Raw genomic sequence first — 22149 nt, forward strand, 5'->3', positions numbered from 1 at the left:
TTTCATCTTCTTATTTTAAATACAAAAGTGTTATCTATAAAAAAAGTTATTTTTCTTTTTTTGTTGTTTAGCCTTCATGGTTTAACACCAAATGAACCAAATAAAGCACAAGATCAGACTGTAAACTGAAATTATGATAATACAGCGTTAAAGTTGTGGTTACAACCATTTTCCACACACAGAGAGAGTGAGAAAGTCCTTTTGTTTGTTTAAGATTATTTTACAGCCAATATTTATTTTCACCCAAGTATTATTGGACTTTTATTGAATATTTTTACACTGTGATAGTGTTTATTTTTAATGAACACTTTGAATGCTTTTTGTACAGTTGCTAAGTTACTATGGCAGTGCATTATTTGGCAATTTCATACATTTTAAACATGAACCTTTTTTGTCTGCTCGATTTGGAAGCAAGAGTTTCTCTAAAGTTGAAAAGCCAAACTTTGTGTCCCGCAGCTACTCTATTTGTCTATGTCTTAGACAAAACAAAGCATGAATTAGACCTAACATTTCCATGAGCCAATAAGACTGTATATTACAGCTGCATTTTCACTTTTTTTGTACTGCAGGCTGAATGGGAGCTATAGATTGGAGGGGACTTGGAGCTCCTCCTCCTGACATGTCTGTATGGACAGACGCTTTGTCTCTTTGGGTGTCAGGCCTGTTACATGAGCATTGTCTTAGTTGTGCAGCAAACTAAGAGGAACTTTATTTACAAAGCTGTCTAAGAAGACGAAGTTCAGCATGCATTTTCTGTCCCAACAAAGCCCAACAGGTGGGTTTGGTTACTTTTTTTGAGCATGACGTCTGTGTATAGAAACAGAGGTGGAATAAGACATGTATGTATGATCTGTTTTTTATTTGTCTTGGCAGGAGTATAGTAAGTTCTACTGGTCTAGTTTGCTCTAGTTTATTGTAGTCACGCTTTATTTGACATTATTGCTACACAAACATGGATTCTATTAAATAAGAATACATTATGTTATACTGTAGATTGTTTTGAAATGTCAAAATGTTATTTTGAAACGTGAAGGGGACACTCCTATAAAGCTATTATTTTGCCAGCGCACTCATTTCATGACACTGACCTTGGCTTTTCCACCACAGTTTAAGGCAAAATATCTATCTTTAGGGTTTTCTAAAATGTGTATATAACAGGTGACAGAGGCAACAGCCAGGTCTAAATTCTGAGCCTATAATTACTACCCATGTTTGTTACCTTTCAGGTGCAAGGTTTCCACTCATTAAGTCATAATCAGACCAATCTGATCTTGTGGGATTTTAAATTGATTTATTTCTGTATGTGTCTGCAAACATTATAAAATATTATAGTAATAGTAGTAGCCTATTTTTGTTTAAGATATATAATAATTTTATATCTGATTCTGAATCTGGTATACTCTCCAATGTATGTAAAGGTAAAACAGAAGGATTTCAGGAATGTCAAAAAAAAAAGTCCTGAAAAGAAGTCTTCAAAAAGCTAAAGCATTTCATGAAAATCCCATATTAATAATAACTGATTTTCTGCAACTTATCCAAGTGATCTCTTTTAGCATTCTGCCCTGCCACATCTCACCAATCCTCTGAACCTTTGCATTGTTCCACACACACAGGAACAGATGAACCAGCACCTAATCGAGTCCCTTCTCTCAGTGCACAGAGAGAACAGACAATATCAGCCACATTACAGCGGCTGCTGCTCCCACGGAGTGCCTGATTTGAGAGGCAAGATCTATCCCGACAGGGCTTAGCCAGACTTCCTTATCAACTCGGATTATTTTATATGGAGGCATTTTGGGTTAAACTCATGTCTTGTCTCATAAGCAAGACTCAAACTAAAAGAAGTTTATTTTTTTTATATTGAAGCATACTTGTAAATCCCTATCACAGGATATGTGTTGTGAGCAGTATAACTAAACAGTGATTTAGAAGCCTGAAATATGTACATATATAGTATTTTACAAGAAAAAGTCAGAGAGAATAATGTGTTTTCTGTGAAAATACTATTTTCTTTTCTTTTTTTTTTGAATGATGAAAATACCACTCTTGTCTGGTCAATATGAAGCTACACCGGCAGCCGGTTAGCTTAGCTTAGTATAAATGGGGAACGGGGAAACAGCTAGTCCCCTCTGTCCAATGGTGACGAAATCCGCCTATCAACACCGAGCAGAACCTTTTTCTTACACTTTTGTTTTTTACGGATTCAACAAACAAGATAACGTGTTAATTGGTGGGCTTTAGAGGTGGTGGCAGGATGACTTTGCTATCATTGGACAGAGCCCGGCTAGCTGTTTTCCCCCTGTTTCCAGTCTTTGCCCTAAGCTAAACTATTGTCTGCTGGCTGTTGCTTTTCTATTTAATGGACAAACGAGAGTGATAGCAATCATCTCCTCTAACTTTCTGCAAGAAAGCCAATAAACGTTTATCCCAAAATGTTGAAATATTCCTTTAATCATTTGGTGATCCTCTCAGATTTGTCTTGTGAACCCTTTGGGAGTCCTGACCACCAGGTTCAGAACTATAAGACAGCAAAAACATCTCAAGTATCTAACTCACTACACTTTCAGTGACGTATGTAAATGTAATTTCTTTGATTCTCTTTATTTAGCTCATTGGAGCACACACTGCTACCTGGCATGTGTATTTATCATGATTGCCTGGTCTGGACCAGCTTCTCCCCTTCATGCCCCTCCAGTGACAACAGGACTCCGCTCTGCTTTCTCTGCCACACGAACCAACAGCATAGTGGGGGGCAAGCAGAAGGCAGTGAGCTTCGACAGGCTCAAGGTCAACATTGGAGGGGATTTCAATCCAGACACCGGTCACTTCCGCTGCCGCATCCCCGGGGCCTACTACTTCTCTTTCTCTGTGGGGAAATTTCCAAAGAAGATGCTCTCTGTGATACTTGTGAAGAATGGAGAGGAGGTGCAGGCTATAGCATATGATGACTACCGCAAGAAAGGGAGGAAAGTTCAAAGCCAAAGCATAATGATCACTTTGAAGGAAATGGACACAGTGTGGCTGCTTTTACAGCAGAGTCCTCAATATGCCTTGTACAGCAATGCTGGCCCTTACATCACCTTCTCTGGTTACCTCGTCTATGCTGACATCTCCCCAACCGGCTACATCAGCAACCACCTGTCCCCATCAGGGCTGTCCTACCCACAATGCCCCCCTCAGGCTGACCCCTTGTCCAGAGGTCTGACGTCAGAGCAGCCACGGTCTGCCTTCTCTGTGGCAAGAACATCCACACTCATGGGTCAGAGTATCAGGCAGCAGGACAAGCCACCTCTGACCTTTGATGTGGAATACGTCAACATCGGGGGGCATTTCAACAAAACCTCAGGCCTGTTCACCTGTCACTTCCCAGGAGCTTACTTCTTCGCCTTCACAGTGGGAAAACACCCTCATAAGGCTGTTTCTGTGAAGCTGATGACCGGGAAGGGCGAGGTGCAGGCAATGGTGTTTGATGAGGACACTTCGAAGAGACGGGAGATGCAAAGTCAGAGCTTGCTGCTGTCTCTCCGCCGGGGCGACAACGTGTGGCTGTACAGTCAGCAGGATGAGCGTTATGCTGTCTACAGCAACCAGGGGAGGTACACCACCTTTTCTGGCTTCCTGGTTTATCTTGAAGCAGAAACACTTCCACCTCCCACCACCAAGGACAGAACTCAACTCTAAATGTCTTTACCCTTCATAACACAATCTGATGTTTATGTAGACAATCTGTAGATTGTTTTCTATGTGGATAAAGCAGGAAAAACAAATCTGTGGTCAGTATAGTGTAACTACATTTAGCCTACTGCTTTGTTTGTTTGCTTTTTGTTTATTTTCTCTAGTGTGAATAATGTCACGCCAGGGATAACAGTTGCTGCCAAATTTCTCCACAAGATGGTGCTATGATACAATTATGGACAATGACCAGCATGCAACATGGTTATTTTTGTCCTTGAAGTGCAATTAGCTGCAAGACATGACAACAACAAAAGTTGTGTTTATGTAACAACTTGTCAATTAATACAATTGGGGGTTTGCTTTACAGATAGATTTACTTTTCAAATTATTTGTATTTAGATATTTTCAAAAGCTTTTTTTACATGTAAAAATTATTATTGCATGGCAAAGAACATTATGTAAATGATGTATAGTTTATCAAAATCTACTTACTGTAAAAATTAGATTTAGAGATACATCATGGTCATGAGAGTGATAGTCATAACATGGAACTTTTTATTGTAGATATATCTGTACTGTATATCTTATGATGTTAAATGTGCATTAGTTTTATATGTGCAGGAAACTAAATAAATTCATACACTTCAACAAATTCAAAAGGTCTTGTTTCTTATAAGTCCAATGCTAATGATACAGTCTGTTTCATTCACTGTCAGTTAAATGAATGCTGTTGGCGCTGGAATGCAAAGTTAGCTGCTGTAAGTGATTACTTTCACATATACACAGTTCTCAAAATATGAATCCTCCCCACAGATATTACTACTACTACTGTTACCACTCAGGTAGTGGTGGAGTTGCTGCTGCAGCAACTATTAAAGCTTTTGCTACAGAGTCATGCCTACTTCAACTACAGCACTAATAGCAGGATACCATAAATGAAGATAGATATAAAGAAAGAAAGAGCTTTACAAAGAAGAAAATGGAGAAACCATTTTACCAATTTACAACCCTAATTGTACAAATTAAAAATGGTCAACAGCAGTGTTAAATATTCTTTAATTATAGAAAATTGGCCAAACGTACAAAAACACAGCTATGGTCCTGAAAATGATGTGCATTTGTTCTGATACCCACTGAAATGAAATATTAGCAGAGGGTTAAATATAGGCATAACATAAAAAAGTCATAGGAAGTCATTGTTTTTGTTAGTTGTTGCAGGTTATATAGTGGAGGTGGAAGACCACATTTTATCAGGGAAACCCTTAGATATTAATATTTTTTACAATGTGTTGGGGTAAATTGAACATATTTCAGTTTAGTTTATTTAGACAGTTTCAGAAAGGTTAAAGAGAAACAATAATCATTATTTTCCACAAGTACCAGATGTTATGTCTTTATGTTTACTCATAAATAGTAATATAACAGATATGAAAATATTCTGAAGAATGTTCTAACCTAAACATTTTCTGTTACTCTTGTTATTTATTGAAAACATACAACTTTTGTGTATTTACAGCAAGTAGCCTTTGTAGCAAGTACTATGAGTTTCACAAATAAAAAATAAACGTAGCCATTTTTAAACTCAATGTAATCTAAACGTTACACTTCTTATCAGCACCTTTGCTTTGAATAGGTTTCAGTGTTTGTACTTGTCAAGCTAATCACATTGGGACTTCAAGATGTTTATCCTGAGGTATACAGTAAAAAGAAGTTTGCCAAATCCCATCCCTTGAAGAGTTTCCTCTTTGCACTGAAAACTCTGTCATAATTTCAAACATCTCAACAATGAGACAAGTCTGAGTTGGCTGAATCACACAGTAGATAGACATGAAGATGCTGTGAGCCCTAAAATAAAACCCCATGAGCAGAATAAACACAATCCATTCAGCCATTCACTGATACATTCACTGATGTATGACTAATGCCATCAACAGGTCACATTACATCCTCACATCATCCAGTATAAATATGCACTGTAGTTGGACCATGACTTTGTCTTGCAAGTTGAAATGTTCATGTTATCATCCCTAGGTTACCGCTTTCTTCGCTACTCCTGGTGTGTCACTGCACATCCCAGATCTCACAGAGCAGCGGTGTAAATTTGTGGTCGTTCATTCTCCAGGATGTTAGCATCTCTGCGTGGTAGTGGTTGAGTGTTCTCAGCTCCGTCAGACGGCCCAGGAGACGAGCAAAGTACTGTGGGTCTTGTGGGTGTTGCAGGACACACAGCTTCCTCAGCACGACCAGCATGGTCTCCTGAAGTCTCTCCACAGCCTGATAATCCTTCACGTAAGGCCGATCTGGAGAGGATGATACATTAGCCTTTTAGAATATCAAAAAATTGTAGAAAACACACCTCACGTGTGTTTAAAAAATACTTCTGGATCATTGAAAGCTGTTAATGCTGGCTCACCTGGTGTCAGGATGGTTACGGCGGTTAGAAGAGCCTGTTCCTCCTGCGCCATTTGGAGTTCATCGATGCTTTTGTAAAAGTTGAACATGGGTGTCATGAATTCCTCTGACATACCTCCAGAAAAGGATGCATTCAATTAATTAATTAATTACTGTTGCTTTAACATATAAACAGTACTACATTTACAATGCCTTAGTCTTGATCAAAGATAAGTTGTTACAACACACAACAAAATGGTAGGAGGGAAAGTCTTACATTTTAAAGCTAAAGTGCAAAGTTTCTGTCTTCCTAATGAGGAATTTTAAGTAATGACAACAACACTGTTGTTGCATCCATATGGCACAAGCCTTCCATGATCGCACACCACCCCCACCCCTCCTCCACGTAGTTACTTACAAGGAGGACAAGGGGGATTACAAAACATGATGGACTCTTCAGAAGAGGTAATTCAAGCTCAAGCTTCTGTGCGCGAAAGTCACCGGAAGACACCATTTTGTAAACATAGCCATACTGAGAAATACAGACTTTTGTGGAGCTGATAGGCGTACTTAGCTTTGTTTCAACTAATTTGGCAATGGCTTAAATGTAAAGGATGTCCATTATTACAAAAACGTTATATATAAAGTATATATATATAATGTTTTGAAATGTATGTTTTAAATCTGCTGTTGCAATCTTTTTATATTAACTGGGAATCTTTCACCAAATGTTTGAACTTGAACATTGTTAACTGATTTTCTCTGATGTTTCTCTGATTTTCTCTGAGGTGATATGTATCTGTATGCAGATGATGTTAGTTTGTATAGTGCTCATGTGATAAACTGTGATGTGTCAAAGGCGGTGCAGGACAAAGAACAGTCAACACAGTCAAAACACTGCACAAGAACAAGTATAGTTGTTTTATCTGGTACAATGAATGTACAGAACATGCAGAAGGAAGAGCAGTAAAAGAGTAGAAAAAGCTTGTGTTACATAACAATCTGCACTTTGAGCCCAGACATTCAACAGTCCTCCCTAATCTGCATTATTGTTCATCTATTTGATCAACAGGAAAATAAACCCAAGCTTACATAAAAGGAAAGCAGCAAGTCTAGTTCTCCACATATTGCAAGTATTCTGGTGTTCTTTTATTTCTGCAAACAGGGTACATGTGTGACCCAGTATTTGACCATGTTTGGACACTTATCTTTCAAACAGAACTGGAGAAGAGAGAGGGAGGAGGAGAAATTTAAGAAAGAAGTTAAGGAGAATGATAAAAAAAGGGGGAAGGAAAAAGAGAACACAGCAAAATATTTTTGCCTACGTTTATGAATATACTGTCCAAAATATTATGAACCTGAGTGGTAAGCTGGGGATGGATCAGTGTAATATTGTACATTATTCCACAAGAAGATTGCAACTGAAATACTTTGATTGCATTGTGTTTTAACTCCACTTTGATTATATATTTCCTGGTCATACATTTGTACAAATTAAAATACAATAGTTGCAATGCAGTAGGATCCGTCGTCATTCATCTCTAAACAGGGGAACAATTTTGGGGAGCCCTTAAGCATATAACAAATATAAACTTCTCTGTTGCTCTACTTTAGGTAATGATTCAGTAATAAATAAGGATGATTATTACAAACTTCTCTCTATATAGTTTCAAATGTTTGCATTCATTTAGCTCTTGCACACTGGCAACATTTCCTACTTTCGATGCTCTGCAAACATGCAGAGGGTGTCTGTCTGCTCGGACGCATCATCAAGCATTCAAAAATGCCAGTGGGGCTCAGAGGGAGAGAAGTGAACAATAGCACTCTTGATGTTTTGATAAAGAACAATGGTCTCTTCAGACAGCTTTGCTCCCTTATTCTCCCAGACTGGCCTTTAGTGTGAATGTCTCTTCCACTATTCACACCAGAGCTGCACCGAGGGACCCAGTGACTCTCACACACACGCACACACACACACACACACACACACACACACACATACTCCTGCCATCACTGTCTGTCTAACTGTCCAACCTGGTTGACACAATGACACCTCCCATACATATAAATGATTTCTTAAAACCACCAAGCAGTCAACTATTTGATATGGAAGTTATGTGTAAACAGTGAGGCTGCTAAAAACAAACATATATGTGTGTAGTTTAATAAATGAAACCCAATGCTACTGAAGAGCTGGGTTTGCTTTGAATGCTCTTCTTCTTCTACCTGTCAGCATGCCCACACACACATGCCTAAACTGAGTGAAACTATACCCAGTGAAGGTGTGTGTGCAAGTGTAACCTACACCCAGCCAGAGATCAACAGGTCAGCACACATCTCCCGGCTGCATCACACAGATCAGGCAGATCAATTATTAAAGCAGGATCAGACTAGACCTGGCTGCAGGTGGAACTACAAATGTCATGATGCTGCATGTGCAACCTGCTGGAAGAGCAAAAGCACCAAAGACACATGAAGGTAATGAATTAGCAGTAAATATATTTTAGTTCCACACTTTAAAATTATTTGGATAATTTAGCGTGATGCAAGTTTAGAGGTGTGAGTCAGTGCCTTACATTTTTACGGATCACTTCAGTTGACTCACCACTATTGCGTACCCTCTCCTTTAAAACTTCTGTGTATCCGTTGGGCATCCTTTTGCTGAGAACCTGAGCTGAGCGTAGAAACATGGCCTCCACAGCCGAACCTTTCAGCAGAGCGATCTGATCCTCACGATCCAGAGAGAGAAAGCCTGCCAGAGGCATCAGACCACCCATTACATACAGCATTATGTTATCATCCATTGTCTTAGTATAATAAAAGTATGTATTCTATAAGATACTAGGAAACAATACCTGGAATATTTTTTGTAAACTCCACCAGAACTTGAACTTGATTTGTTGCCATTTCTGTCAATAGGAGGAAGTTTTCCTCTGCGCTGTACTGTTCTTGGAGCTGTAGGAGAAACAACAAGAGTTAACAGTACTGAAAAAGATCAGATCAATAGAGAGAAGACTAACCAAGCTACTCCACCGTTTAGTAGCTATAGCGGCATCAGAGGTCTGAATGGTCCAAGTGAAGCAGTTTTCTGTACTGGCTTTAAGCTGTACTCTCTGTTGCCAGTTTTCAGGAACTCATCTATTGGATCTTTCATCCATTCATTCATTCATCCTTTTATTTATCCTTGAAAGATCCTCGAAAGATCAATGTCCATAATTTAAATAGTGTGAAGAAAAGCAAAGTTTGAAGTGATATTGAGGATGATATACCAGTTTTTTGGTCACGTCTTGAGGAATTTGATGTCTGTTGTAAGCATCTACGATAGATTTCACGAGCGTCTGCTGCTCTTTGGTAATTTCAACTTTTTCCTGAACAGAAAAAAAGTCACAGTTTATATGACTCAGTAAATTTGGAGAAAAAATGAAGGTGGAAAAACTGCAAATTCCCAAGACACGACAGAAGTTGTGATTACCTTTGACAGTTTGGTGGTTGAGGTGACCTGTTTATTGTCTGTGTTGTCTGCCCCCTCTGTCTCGTCTCCAGTCGACTGTCCCGGGGAGGCCTTAGTGTTCTTCCGCAGCCTTTTAGACTTACACTGGATCTCTGTCAGCAGACCTGCCAGTGGTGATGAAGGCTTCACTATGTGTGTTAAATACCTCACAGCTCTTTATTCAACAGCATTTGTAAATGTTCTTTTTCATTTATCATGAGGCCATATTAATATTAGTACCAATACTGCAAAGTGGAGTGAGAATCTTAACTGTAATGTTCTGCCATTAATACTTTAACATCATATAGTATATTATATTCAGTGTAACGTAATCCATACATGTCAGCGATGCGTTTTAACGCGTCAATGATCCATAAGTAACAGTTTACATTTAAATCATTGATTTATTGTCTTGTTTCATTCAATTCGAATTCAATTAGTTTCTGTTTTTATAATCTAACTATGTGTTTTTTTTTCTAACAGTAACCTATTTTTACTTTTACTGTAGCACTGGCCATATTTTCCATTAATTGAAAACATATTTTTACTTCACCATCCTTTATTATGATAACTTGATCTAATGCTAATGGATGAATGCAAAACTTTGTTAGTCCTTTACATTTCTATCTGAGTTCAATCAAAAGATAATTTCAAGACTTGAGAAGAAACCAATCTCTCCAGTGAATTAGCATCCGTCTTTTCACACTATGACCGAAAAAATTTCTTATTTGTTGACCTCTTATTGCTCCAGCGGGTAGAGTCATGAATGCCTGCCACCCTGCAATATTCATCACAACTTGCCTGAACTATTTATGAGCAACAGGAGTCCAGTCCGTCATCCTGTTCTTTTAAACTGACAGCGCTTAATAGACCCAATAACTAATCATCCTCCAAAGATTCCAAAAGTACATGTTCACATTTACAAGTTCTGTTCCTCACATTAAGGTATGCTCAGCTTATAGAAAATACAGAAGACATTCCCAAATAGAAATGTTTTAAGAAAACAACACTTCATAGCAAATTCCTTTTAATGACTGCAGCAACTTTGAAGGTGTTAATTTCTCTAAATGGAGTTTAAGGTGTCTTAACTGCTTCTATTCCTGTAACAGTAACACAAGTTGCACCTTTCTATTGTGTGATATAAGCCATGTCAGAATGGAAAATGGGGGCTCACCACAACAGCCTTTGACAGCCTCTCTTGACTCTACTGATTAGACAGTAATGTGTGTGTGTGTGTGTGTGTGTGTGTGTGTGTGTGTGTGGGCTTGTTTAACTATATTCGTGGGGTCCAAAAACCGGGAGTCCAGTATACTTGTGGGGTCCTGACAGCTTTGTGGGGCCAAAATGCTGGACCCCACAAGTTTAAAGGGCTGTTTGAGGGTTAAGGTTGTAGGATTAGGGATAGAATTAGGTTATGGTTAGGGTGAGGGTAAGGGTTGAGGTTAGGCATTTAGTTGTGATGTTTAAGGTTAGGGAATGCATTATGTCAATGATGGGTCCCCACAAAGATAGTGCCACAAACCTGTGTGTGTGTGTGTGTGTGTGTGTGTGTGTGTGTGTGTGTGTGTGTGTGTGTGTGTGTGTGTGTGTGTGTGTGTGTGTGTGTGGACGGTGCAAATCAGCTTGAATTGATGCATCATAGTAAGTACAAATATGTCTACAAGTCATTCGTTTCCCATCACATTGATTCACTACTGACTGTTGCGGCATCCTGTCAGTATGACCAGGATCCAGAGTCTCTTAACTATCAATGATACTCACATTCGGCCAGCATGCCCATCTCCTTGCACTTTCTTAGCCGACACTCCTGGCATTTCCGGCGCATGTACATGTCCATCTCACAGTTTCCGCCACTCTTGCATTTGTACACAGCGTTCTTGGTTATGCTCCGTCTGAAAAAACCTGAACATGGTCGACAAAAAGAGGTATTATCATGGGCCAGGTACAGAAGATGTTGATACAAAGCCAAGACATTTTGTACATTAGTATTTTCTGATGGGCCACACTATAATATGGTGGTGGGAAGTACATTCACTTAAAGCAACGTTGTGCAACTATTTAACCTTAAAATAACAGCTTCAAAATTATATTGACACTACACTGACTTGTAATAGGGAGAATGGTGCCTCTGTCATTCCGAATCTGCGCCCCGATTGCTTGTTCTTTCACCATGTAACTTTGGCGAAGAAGTGCGTAACCCTTCACGGCACTACCACTGATTTTGGTGAAACTGGATCATATTTAATGTTGAAAATGTTTTCTGGTTTTCCCTCTGATTTCCTCTGACTGCTTTGCCTCGACTCTTTGTGGTTTATGGAGTTTTCTGATGGACAGAAATTTTCACTTGTTGCTAATGTAACGCTAACTGCTAACTGCTAACATTAGCTGCTGTCAGCTAGTTAGCTAAGTTAGCCGTGCTGCCAGGACTGGGAGTTTGGAGCACCGCAGGAAACAGCTGGTGGGGAACAGCATCGGTGCATCTATGGACATCATGGCAGAGACAAAGAGACCAAAGAGGATGTTGACGGCGGAAGCTAAGAAGAGAGTCACCGAGCAAGAGGCCGCCAGACAGGAATCTCGGACAGGAGCTTCACGAAATAAAAGGCTGCAAGACAGACGCAGAACTGGCCATCTTGCTCTTGGACTAGTAAGTAATAGCTGGCATGCAATGTCTTGTGTTGTTGCACACTTCATGTTTGGCTGTGTTAGCAAAGTTGTCGACTCGCTAGTTTTTGATGAAGTAGTTTTTGATGAAGTAATGAAGTGGCCACTAGGGGGCAGCAGAAACAAGCTGTACACTACACTGACATATTATCTATCAACTTCACAAACAATTGTCCATGTACACATTCAGCAGACACAGAGCAAGATTATCGTTCATCTGGAGTCTTGTTTCTGGCAACCTGATGAATGTAAGTCAAAGTTTTACTGTCCTTTCAGCTCTGTTTTTGGTTTCCAACAACTCCTAAAGGAAACATCTGGCTCTTTAGCTACTAAGCGCTCTGTTATGTTCATCAGCTAGTCGCTAACTATGTCTGTCTGCCATCTACCTGTGCAGATAGTGTGTCCAGTCATTTTTTAGAAGTCTTTCACTGCTGGAGCTCAAAACAACGCTGATGAGAGAGGTGAGAATGACTGGTGGTGGAAGAAGTATTTAGATCCTTTACTTAAGTAAAAGTACTAAAACCGCACTGTAAAAAAAAAAAATTTAGTTACAAGTAAAAGGCCTGCAGTGAAAATGTTACTTAAGTAAAAGTATGTAAGTATCATCAGGAAAATGTACTTTAACTATTAAAAGTAAAAGTACTCATGCAGAAAAATCCTCACGTTTTAGAAACTGGAAACAATCAAAACAGTTCTTTCAATCAAGTGTTTAATGGGCTAATCATTTAGCTGTACTTGTTGACCTATATATTGTTGGGTAGTTTAATTCATAGAAAGGGGAAAATCCCACTCATCCGACACCCCCCCCCGCCCTCCCGCCAAATCGCACACTGCACATAATCAATTGAGACATTGCCACGGACGTTTAATAGATAATCCTTCTATACTTAACTTGAGTACACTTATTAATTCAGAACTTTTTGGGAGTTTTTTCTCATTGTGGTATTTCTACTTTTACATAAGTACATAATCTGATCTTCTTTTATCATTTCTCAGTATATATTTCATGCAGCTTTCCCCTTATTAAACCAGATAAGGATAACATGTCAAGTTGATATAAATGAAATTCGTAGGTTACACAGTGTTAATAATGTCAATGAGAGAATCCTGTGAACCCGGCTGCAATGTCCCAGACAGGAAGAGCAGCAGGGCAAAACACACACACACACACACACACACACACACACACACACACACACACACACACACACACACACACACACACACACACACACACACGCAGAATAACTTTGGAACAGTTATTAGACATTCTGACATAGAACATTTAGCAGAATGACATGCATTAGCGTAACTAAGCTCAGGTTGCTTCTGCTTTGTACAGCAGAAAGCTGAGAGGGAACCCAATCTGGCAGCAGTACCAGGTAGACCTGCGCCTATTCTCAGTCAAACGGCAAGACAGGCCAGCTGCCGCACTCCTGGCATTGTCCAACCTCACAGTGTGGAATTACACTCATATCCATTCACCCGGTGGTTTGGCAGGAATCACAGCAAATTCACATTGTCATAAAAACACAGCTAAAGGCCACAATTCCGCTGTCACCAAGTGGATCATATTTACATGGAGAAGGGTTGTAAAATGACTGTAATACTTTCTTCTATCCTTCGTTCTCTTTAAATCGGCCTCTATCTTTTCTTCAGCTTGAGAAGTCACAGTCAGACCTGAACTTGATGTACTGTAAGATTACATGGATTTACTGCCTGTCCCCGGCATGTAATTAAATGTTATCAAAAGCAGTATGCTACAGTGTACAGCAGTAGTAGTAATCGTTGTAAAGTATGATTAAACAACCCTTAATCAGTTTTTATCAACAGCACACAAACCAGGAAGAAAGAAATCAGATGCAGCACAGAAGCATATTCCTGAAAGAGAACTGTCACTTTTCTGCACCAACCTGCACAAAGGCTTTTATATTAATTACAAATGACAAATGCTCATGTGTTTATTACTCTTCACCACCTGGCAGGTGGTGGCGGTCTATCAGGACCAAAACCTCACGCCATAAAAACAGTCAGCCTCAATAACAAGGCCCCACACCCCCACTGACATTGAATCTTAATCCGACATCCTCCTCCACTATATACCTGTCCTCTGCACATTCTATATATCCTGAACCTTTGCACATCCCGCAACATTTTTTTGCACATCCATGTACAGCTTCTATTTTTCTTAAAGATGCCATGCCACACGTTTTTCATTACTTTATGGTAATGTCTGAAGTTCTACAATGGACTCTGTAAAAATGTTTGTGGAAAAAATGCCTTGGTTACGTTGTTTCAAGCCATTCTAGCGTGGTATAGAAAGCCTGCAGGAAGACTCAGCTCAATTTGTGCCAGTTCTCATTACTATTCAACGAGCTAAGCTGCTTGACTATGATTGGCTAACAGCTAGCCAATGACAGCCTGGCTATCAGCATCCTTTACCCAGTGCAACTGGGCGAGCTCATGAATAGTAATGAGCTAAGGCAACACCACGTCAGACTGACCAGCTTTTGTAATTGGCCTGATTTCTCCGCTTATTTCTTTTCAGTGGCTAGAGCTGACAGAGGAGGTAGCAGTTCATTTTCACATTCACGACATAAAACAAACACACATGGACCTAACATATTTGAAAATGGTTTTGTGTGGAAGGGCACCTTTAATGTTAAATAGTTATATATGTATGTGTTGTTTGTTTGTGTATTCATTGTTTGTTTATTTCATATTAATGTTTAATATGTTTATGTATGCAGCCGCAGTATAACAACCAAGGCAAATTCCTCATAAGTGCTACTTACCTGGAAATTAATCCCTTCTGATTCTGATTTCTGATTCTGACTCTTTCTCTGTGCCTGTACATTAAACCGTACAAACACAGACATTCCCACTTTGCATTTTGCATGCAAATGCAAGCGAATCTGCCAGAACAGAGCGGAGTAAAAATCACATATAACTGTTTTGCATTTAAACTCTCGCGCATTTGTGTCACTACAGCACTGCTTTCCTCACCTTTACATCCCTCACAGGTAAGAGCGTTATAGTGGTATCCAGAGGCCTTGTCTCCACACACCACACACAGTTCCTCCCCTTTGACCCTTCCAGCCTGCGACATGTGCCGGGTCCTCTTGCACACAGCAGGCACCACAGCAGACACATCCTCCATCTCAGCATCAAAGCTGACCTCCAGCGGTCCTTTCCTCAGTTCATATATCCCCGTGTGTGAATACCATTCATCTCCATTGTACTGTGGGTAGTAGTTCTGACTGGAGTAGTATGGTGTGGAAGACATGGTCGGCTCTATGCATGGGTATTGCATGCTGGGATAGCTGGTGAAGGGTAAGATGTCGGGATCCTGCAGGAGAGGACTTCCTTGATCTGCCAGAATATCTAAGAGGAAGGAGAAGGATTATAAAACAGCATGCCCACTTCCTTCCTTTTAAATTTTTTTTTATTTTAGATTTTAGCTGGATCTTGTGGCCTTCTTCTTTAGGTTAGTTGTCTCATTGCACAACTAGAAGGGCAATCGGAGAGCGCATACCTCTACCAAGGCCATGCCTCTCACAAATGTTAACGAAAGAAAAATCATTTGTGTATCCTTCCCGCTATTTGGATCCGCTCCACAATTTGATGAGTTATTTTTATCCCATCCACCAAGTTTCATGAAAATGGGGCTAGTAGTTTTTCCATAATCCTGCTGACAAACAGACAAACAAACCATCAAACCTAGCCGAAAACATAACCTCCTTGCGGAGCTAAATATGGAACCAAATAATGTCAGCTGAAGTTATCTCCATGTCAGCTGAGAAAGATGTGGTTGAAAGCTTTGAAAAAAGCTTGTGAAAGGAACTTGAGTTAAGCAGCTTGTCTGCTTTCTAAGTTTCATGTTGTATCTTGTGCTTGGTGAGCCAAAGACAAATTTCCAACCTAGTGGACAATAAAGACATATTCTATTCTATTAAACAACCCATTACAAAGTAACTTTCACACCTAGTAAAGTTGATATTACCTAGCCTACCTAACCCTATAACTTGGACTAAGATCGTCAGAAAGCAGTTAAATACCAAAGGCTCGAAATCACCTGTTTGTCACAGGGGGCTTCACAGTCTGTGCAACATTAACTTCCTATCATGAAAACCACAACACTTTATTTCAAGTGCATCCCTGCAGAAGCTTGTTAGACTAGAAACTGGCTCAGCAGTAGTAGGTAACCCTCACAACACATATTATAAACCTATAAATGATTAACAGCCCGCTTGCACAGAGCACACTGTGCCTTTTAAGAATGACATGTAACCTCCACTCCAAACAAGATGGCACTTTTGAAATGGATACAAGAATAGTTAGGATTACAGGGTTGTTTCATCATTACTGATTTCCAGAAGTGTGGCATTTCACAACATGAAATTCCCTTTGAAAACAGCAGCAGGGGGATGGTTTCAAAGACCATGTGTAGTCTATAAGAATAATCCCTCAAATCAATTCTGTCATTTCCTGACACACTCAACACTAATGCAACTCCTGTAAAGTATATGTAACACTGACCTCTTGAAGACTTGGTCTGGACCATGGCCATCTCTATGCAACCAAACACACAAACTATTCAGAGACTTTAGTCTCTGATCCCAACAGTCCAGCTGTGTTTTGTAGACCAGTCCTTCCTTTGCTTCTAACTAACAAATCATCTTCCATGTATTTCTTTTGATGGGAAAGACGGAAGAACGGCAGATCAAGTACTGAACTCCTTGGCGCTTGCTTGAGAAATCCCAACCGGAGCAAAGGTTGCCACGGCTACTCATTAACCACACAGTCACATTTCTCGAGTCATTTCCAGATTTGGGCAATGGTAGGCCTACCAGCTGACTGCTACTATATGGTGAGATTGTACGCTGCCAGACCTGGATGTGAACTGGTTCATGATTATCATGTGCATCCATACATTTTTTTTTGTAGGTGCAGGGTATTCATTTTCCGCCTACATGTTTGATCTTTGTATTTTCTTTCTAATATCTAGATTTATCAGGACTTCCCTGCTTTTTCGCTAACTAGTTTGCAGCACATGGTGTTATGTTACAACTCACTTGGACAGGTTGGAGGTGTGTCTTGTGCAGTCAGCTTATAATAGGTTAGTTGATTGGTTGTTGTGACAATAAATGTACGGATCAGCCTCTCACCAAACTATTTGTAATTGTATTTGCATGGACAGAAACGCAAATATGTAAATATTTTCTTGGAATATATTTAACTTTTCTCCTGTGTAAGTGTGTGTGAATTTATTGTTATGCTTTACTTACTTATAATGTAATGTTGATGGTACATTTAAATGAATTATTTCCACAACTGTGCACCATATAGGGGGGAAAGGTTAGGACAATTCCAAGGGCCCATGACTGACAGGGGCCCCAAAAATAGGTAACTAATATAAAATTATTAAACCATCATCCTTCAGTATATATATTTCAAATATAATAATAAAATTAATGATCTCTTTGTTTGTACTTGTTTTTGGCAGTAAAAGTTAAATATCCCCATTGACCAAAAAGTTTAAAAAAATCCATATTGACCGACCACCTATCTGCATGAAATGGTTTGGTCCTGCCGTAGAGCACTCAGTGACGGTGTTTAGTTGCAGTCAGTAGATGTGCCAGAACTACAGTGACCACAATGTTGCCAAGTAACATAATCAAAATCTGGTTTTCAAAAAAGGAAAGAGAGAAAAGAGAGAGAGAGGAAAGACAAAGGAAAGGGTGTCAAACTGTAACCCAGTTTTTCACCAAGAAAGGTGGGTAGCCTATAGTCTGTGAGTGGTATTAACCTGTTGGCTTAATGTCCATAGTGAAATAAGCTAGCTAGCTACAGACTAGTGTTAGCCTACATTTAATCACCATTTAATCAGTGCAGGGAAACGTTTAGCAAGATATTCATATTAAATCATTGTCCCTGCTCCTTTTAGCAGACTTAACAACAGATGAGTCAGCAGCACCCCAGTCTCCCCCTAACTGTGCCCCTCCCTGTCCCAGTGAAGAAGGTGAGCAACATTGTGTTCAATGACATGCCTGTTATTATTAGAGGGAGAGAGAGAGAGAGAGAGAGAAACTGCATAGACTGTAAATATTAAGTCTATGTTTGAGATATGTTTTCTCTCGTTTGGTGGTTGTGTCTCGGCTCAGGTCACAGGCGATACTCAATCAGCAGAGACGTCTGTAAACTCGTGGTAATAAAACATTTAAAACTGCATCAGCGTTTAACGTTGAGGTTTGTTTAAGCCATATTACATGAGAGGGTTTAATTTCAAGGTCCGAAAGGCGCATTACTGAAGTATAGGCCTCCTCAAGTGTAATGTTGTGATTATACAACAACGTTTACCAACAAAATAAGTGATCAATCTGTATTCATATTGTGGAGCAATTCGCTCTTGAAATACAAAAAACAGACAGGATTTCTAGTCCCTCCCTGTTTAGTAAACCAGCCAATTTACTGTGGAATTTATCAAACTAAATAAATCCTGCCCGCACATAAACACAAAACTGCTTTGCTAACTCCAACGTGTTGTAAGTAAGACATCTGCTGAAAAAGTTATTGTATTCATTAGCATAATTGCCGTACAAACATCCAAAACACCAAAGTACAAAGACATAGCGGACCAGACGCAAGCTTTTATTTTGAAAAGCCGAAGCTCGGGGACGGCACCAGCCGGGAAGGCATGAGACGGGACCATAGACTTTATATTATTAATATATTATGTTATTAATAATAATAATATGAATTTAATATACAGTCTATGGAGTTCTCCAGGCTGCAGCCATACCCGACTCTAATAAAAAGGCAGAGCGCTCTCTCCCCGTGGGGTCGAAAATCCAGCTGTTCCACTTAGCTGCTTCCTCTAGAGGTCTGGAGAACTTCCGTTGTGTAATCTGGATGCTGCGTTTTTTTGTTGCATTTGTTTTCTGGGTTTGTGTGCTTTTCTTTTTGCATTGTTTCATATTTGCAGTGCGTTTATGTATTTGGTTGTGTTGTGTGCATTTGCGCGTTTGCTGAATGTTGTCAAATTAATGAAGTTGTTTTCTTAATTTGCGTGTGTTTTCTTAAGTTGCAGGGCGTTTGCCCCTGTCGGCCACCGTACTATAATAACCCTGGTGTGGAAATTCCATTTTCCACTTTATTTTCTTGTTGGCATATATATGCAGCTAAGCTAAAATCTGCTGTTTTCATTGTTTTGAGAGGATGATGTTAATTTATTAAGTTTGTTCGTTTTTCTTTTTTTAAATCTTTCATTAATAATTATAATAATAATTAATAATAATAACAATTTTGTTAAGAGAATTTTCCATTTTGTCAAATTTGACAATAAAAATACATTGAGACTGTAAAAGATGGCCTTCAGCACATTTTTTATGGTTGCTTTTATTCTTGCATCAAATCGTGAACTACTACATACTAGACTTGCATGCATGTACAAATCACCAGCATAAATATTGTGCTAGTACTAGTATTGAACTACAAGAAGCAAGACAGTTGCAAGCCTTTAATTAGAGTTATGTAAAGCTTTTGATGGGACAGTTAGGTCCTAGAGATGTGGTGACAACAGCTGCGCAGAGGGTACCCAATTTGATTTTTTGTCATGGGGCCCAAAATTGCTGGTGGTGCCCCTGCCTTTAGGATCACTTGTACTAACTTTTGGTGATCCCCTGACTTTTCATCCGACGCCATCATCAGGTCACAATTTGAATTTGTTCAGTACTGTTTTATGACCAAATACCTGACATTCCCATCAACTTCAGCTGTATTTAATGCTAAATAGCAACTGTTCGCTTTGCTAACACGCAAAACTATGATAGTGAACATGGAAAACATTATACCTGCTTAGCATCAGCATATTAGTCAGTCCTTCCAGAAAAATGCTGAGTTTTTTGTGATTGTTGCGGGCAAAAATCCTTGATTATGCGGCACGTTCTCTTGAAAAATGCAATGGAATATGCAGGATATTTATGCAATTTTATGCAATGAAATTGCGGGAACTTGCAAAAACTGCGGTTTCATCATGGCTTCATCGCGGGGTTTACAGCTTTTCGATGATGTTCACGTCGCGTAATTACGTCACTTCATAACGTCACTTCATAACGTCACTTCATAACGTCACTTCATAATGTCACTTCATAACGTTCCCATGGCAACAGGGGAAAATGGCTGCTCTTGTGTGAAGTAAACGCAACATTTTTCAACTTTCTGTTAAGATATATGTGACTTTTTTGCAACAGAAATGCGGATATCCGCAATTTATGCCGCGAAAGTGCAGCGTATTTGAAAAATAAATGCGGCCCCCGCATAAATATGTGGACTTTGGCTGATTATGCATTGAATTATGCGATCGCATAATCATGTTTTTCTGGAGGGACTGATTAGTGTTGTCACTGTGAGCCAGACTGTAGCTTCCGGGTCTTTAAAGTGAAGCCAACCTGCATTTTATCTAATTTCCAGCAGGGGGCGACTCTACTGGTAGCAAAAAGAAGTCAGTTTCTATAGAAGTCTATGGGGAAATGACCCTACTTCTCAATTGATTTATTACCTCAGTAAGCATTTTGATATTGAGTTTATGGTCTCAATCGCTATTGTCAAGTCTTCTTCAATACAGCATGATGTTCATATTGTAAATGATGGTCCCATTTACTTTAAAATTGATGATAAAGCAGGGCATGCTTTAGGATGTGGCTACACACTCCTGTCAATCATGATAGAGGCTTAGCAATGCTAACCATGGCCTTGTGTACATTAAAATAACTGTTCATTTGTTTTTGGGTGTTGTCCGCGTTTTTGTCTTAAACTGACCTCTTCGACCACTTGTTTACCAAAAAATGTCTTGTTCAGCGTCCGGTTGCACCCTGCCAAGCAAGCTAGCGCTAGCATTAGCTGGTAATTTTAGGGAAAGTCTGCTGATTTCAACCAGTTATGGGTACTGCTGTGCATGCAGCTAAACAGCACCAGTGGACTCTCTTCAGCCAGTTTAAAATTGGCAAGTTTCCCTCTTTAGCGTATAGTTTAGCACAGCGCTATTGAACCGTAGGAAACATTAACTTAGTCATCTTCCCCAGCTCCAAACCCTTGTTCAAATATGAGCATGTCCGGTTTCAAATAACCAAGACGGCAACGGCCAAATGCCAAACTCAAGGCTTCAAAACTGTAGTCCACAAACCAATGGGTGACGTCACCGTCCAGTATTTTTTACAGTCTATGCTGTGAGCATGTTAGCATCCATTAGCATTTAGCTCAAAACACCACTGTGGGGCTGTAGACTCTTCTTTCTGTGAGCTGCCAAGTAGACTTACCAAACAAGTGGGGGCTCTCTGAGATGGAGAATTCATCGCTGGGTGGGATTGGTCCCACCACATTGATGTCGGGGCACCACTCATTCATTCAGGATGGTCGTCGGGCACCAACTCAGAAAACACAGATTGGACTGGGTAGTGGTAATGGTAAGTCTCTGTTTACTTCTGTAACAAGCATACAAATAATGTGATTGGTAAAGCATTGAGAAAAACTTTTGGACACCCTTATAGGTCTGCAGGATCCTCTGAAACCTGCATCGCAATGTAATTAAACATCAGCCTCGGAGTCGCTGCATTAACACAACTGACAGGTCTTCTCTCCCACACATGGATAAGATGTTCAGTAGCTGCATTCAGGGAGGTGGGGGATGAAGGTCAGGAAACAACAAGGCCTTCCTAAGAGCATGTCATGGAATGAATATTTTCTTTCTGCCTCCTATCAGAATAGTTTGTTTTTTTCCTGTCACATTACATATTTAAATACACATTCGTTAGGGCTCAGGATGTATCACAAGATCCTCGTTGTCTTTTGTAATATCATTTTGCTAAACATTATTTATGCAAGCCTTCAGTCTTAGTTAGCGATGGTAAAACCTGAACTGTAGATTGTAG

General features: G+C 39.7%; 2 protein-coding genes across 3 annotated transcripts; one reads left to right on the forward strand and one right to left on the reverse strand.

Annotated features, from left to right (window-relative positions):
* Window positions 1–91: 91 nt before the first annotated feature.
* c1qtnf13 (C1q and TNF related 13) lies at window positions 92–3743 on the forward strand. The gene is made up of 3 exons (XM_078256220.1): window positions 92–120; window positions 693–775; window positions 2609–3743. Exons 1-3 carry the CDS (start codon window positions 92–94, stop codon window positions 3679–3681), a joined length of 1185 nt encoding a protein of 394 aa, XP_078112346.1. The 3' UTR covers window positions 3682–3743.
* Window positions 3744–5736: 1993 nt separating this feature from the next.
* nr1h4 (nuclear receptor subfamily 1, group H, member 4) lies at window positions 5737–21625 on the reverse strand. Of its 2 annotated transcripts, none has more exons than XM_078256037.1 (9): window positions 21538–21625; window positions 15227–15604; window positions 11318–11458; window positions 9539–9681; window positions 9336–9434; window positions 8922–9021; window positions 8672–8818; window positions 6089–6202; window positions 5737–5975 (listed from the first exon to the last, which is right to left on the reverse strand). In XM_078256037.1, exons 1-9 carry the CDS (start codon window positions 21623–21625, stop codon window positions 5737–5739), a joined length of 1449 nt encoding a protein of 482 aa, XP_078112163.1. The 2 variants fall into 2 exon arrangements, with proteins under 2 accessions (XP_078112163.1, XP_078112164.1); XM_078256038.1 differs by lacking the exon at window positions 21538–21625 and adding an exon at window positions 16760–16790.
* Window positions 21626–22149: the final 524 nt, after the last annotated feature.

This window comes from Sander vitreus, chromosome 8, assembly GCF_031162955.1.
Source record: "Sander vitreus isolate 19-12246 chromosome 8, sanVit1, whole genome shotgun sequence".
In the NCBI taxonomy this organism is placed as follows: Eukaryota; Metazoa; Chordata; class Actinopteri; order Perciformes; family Percidae; genus Sander; species Sander vitreus.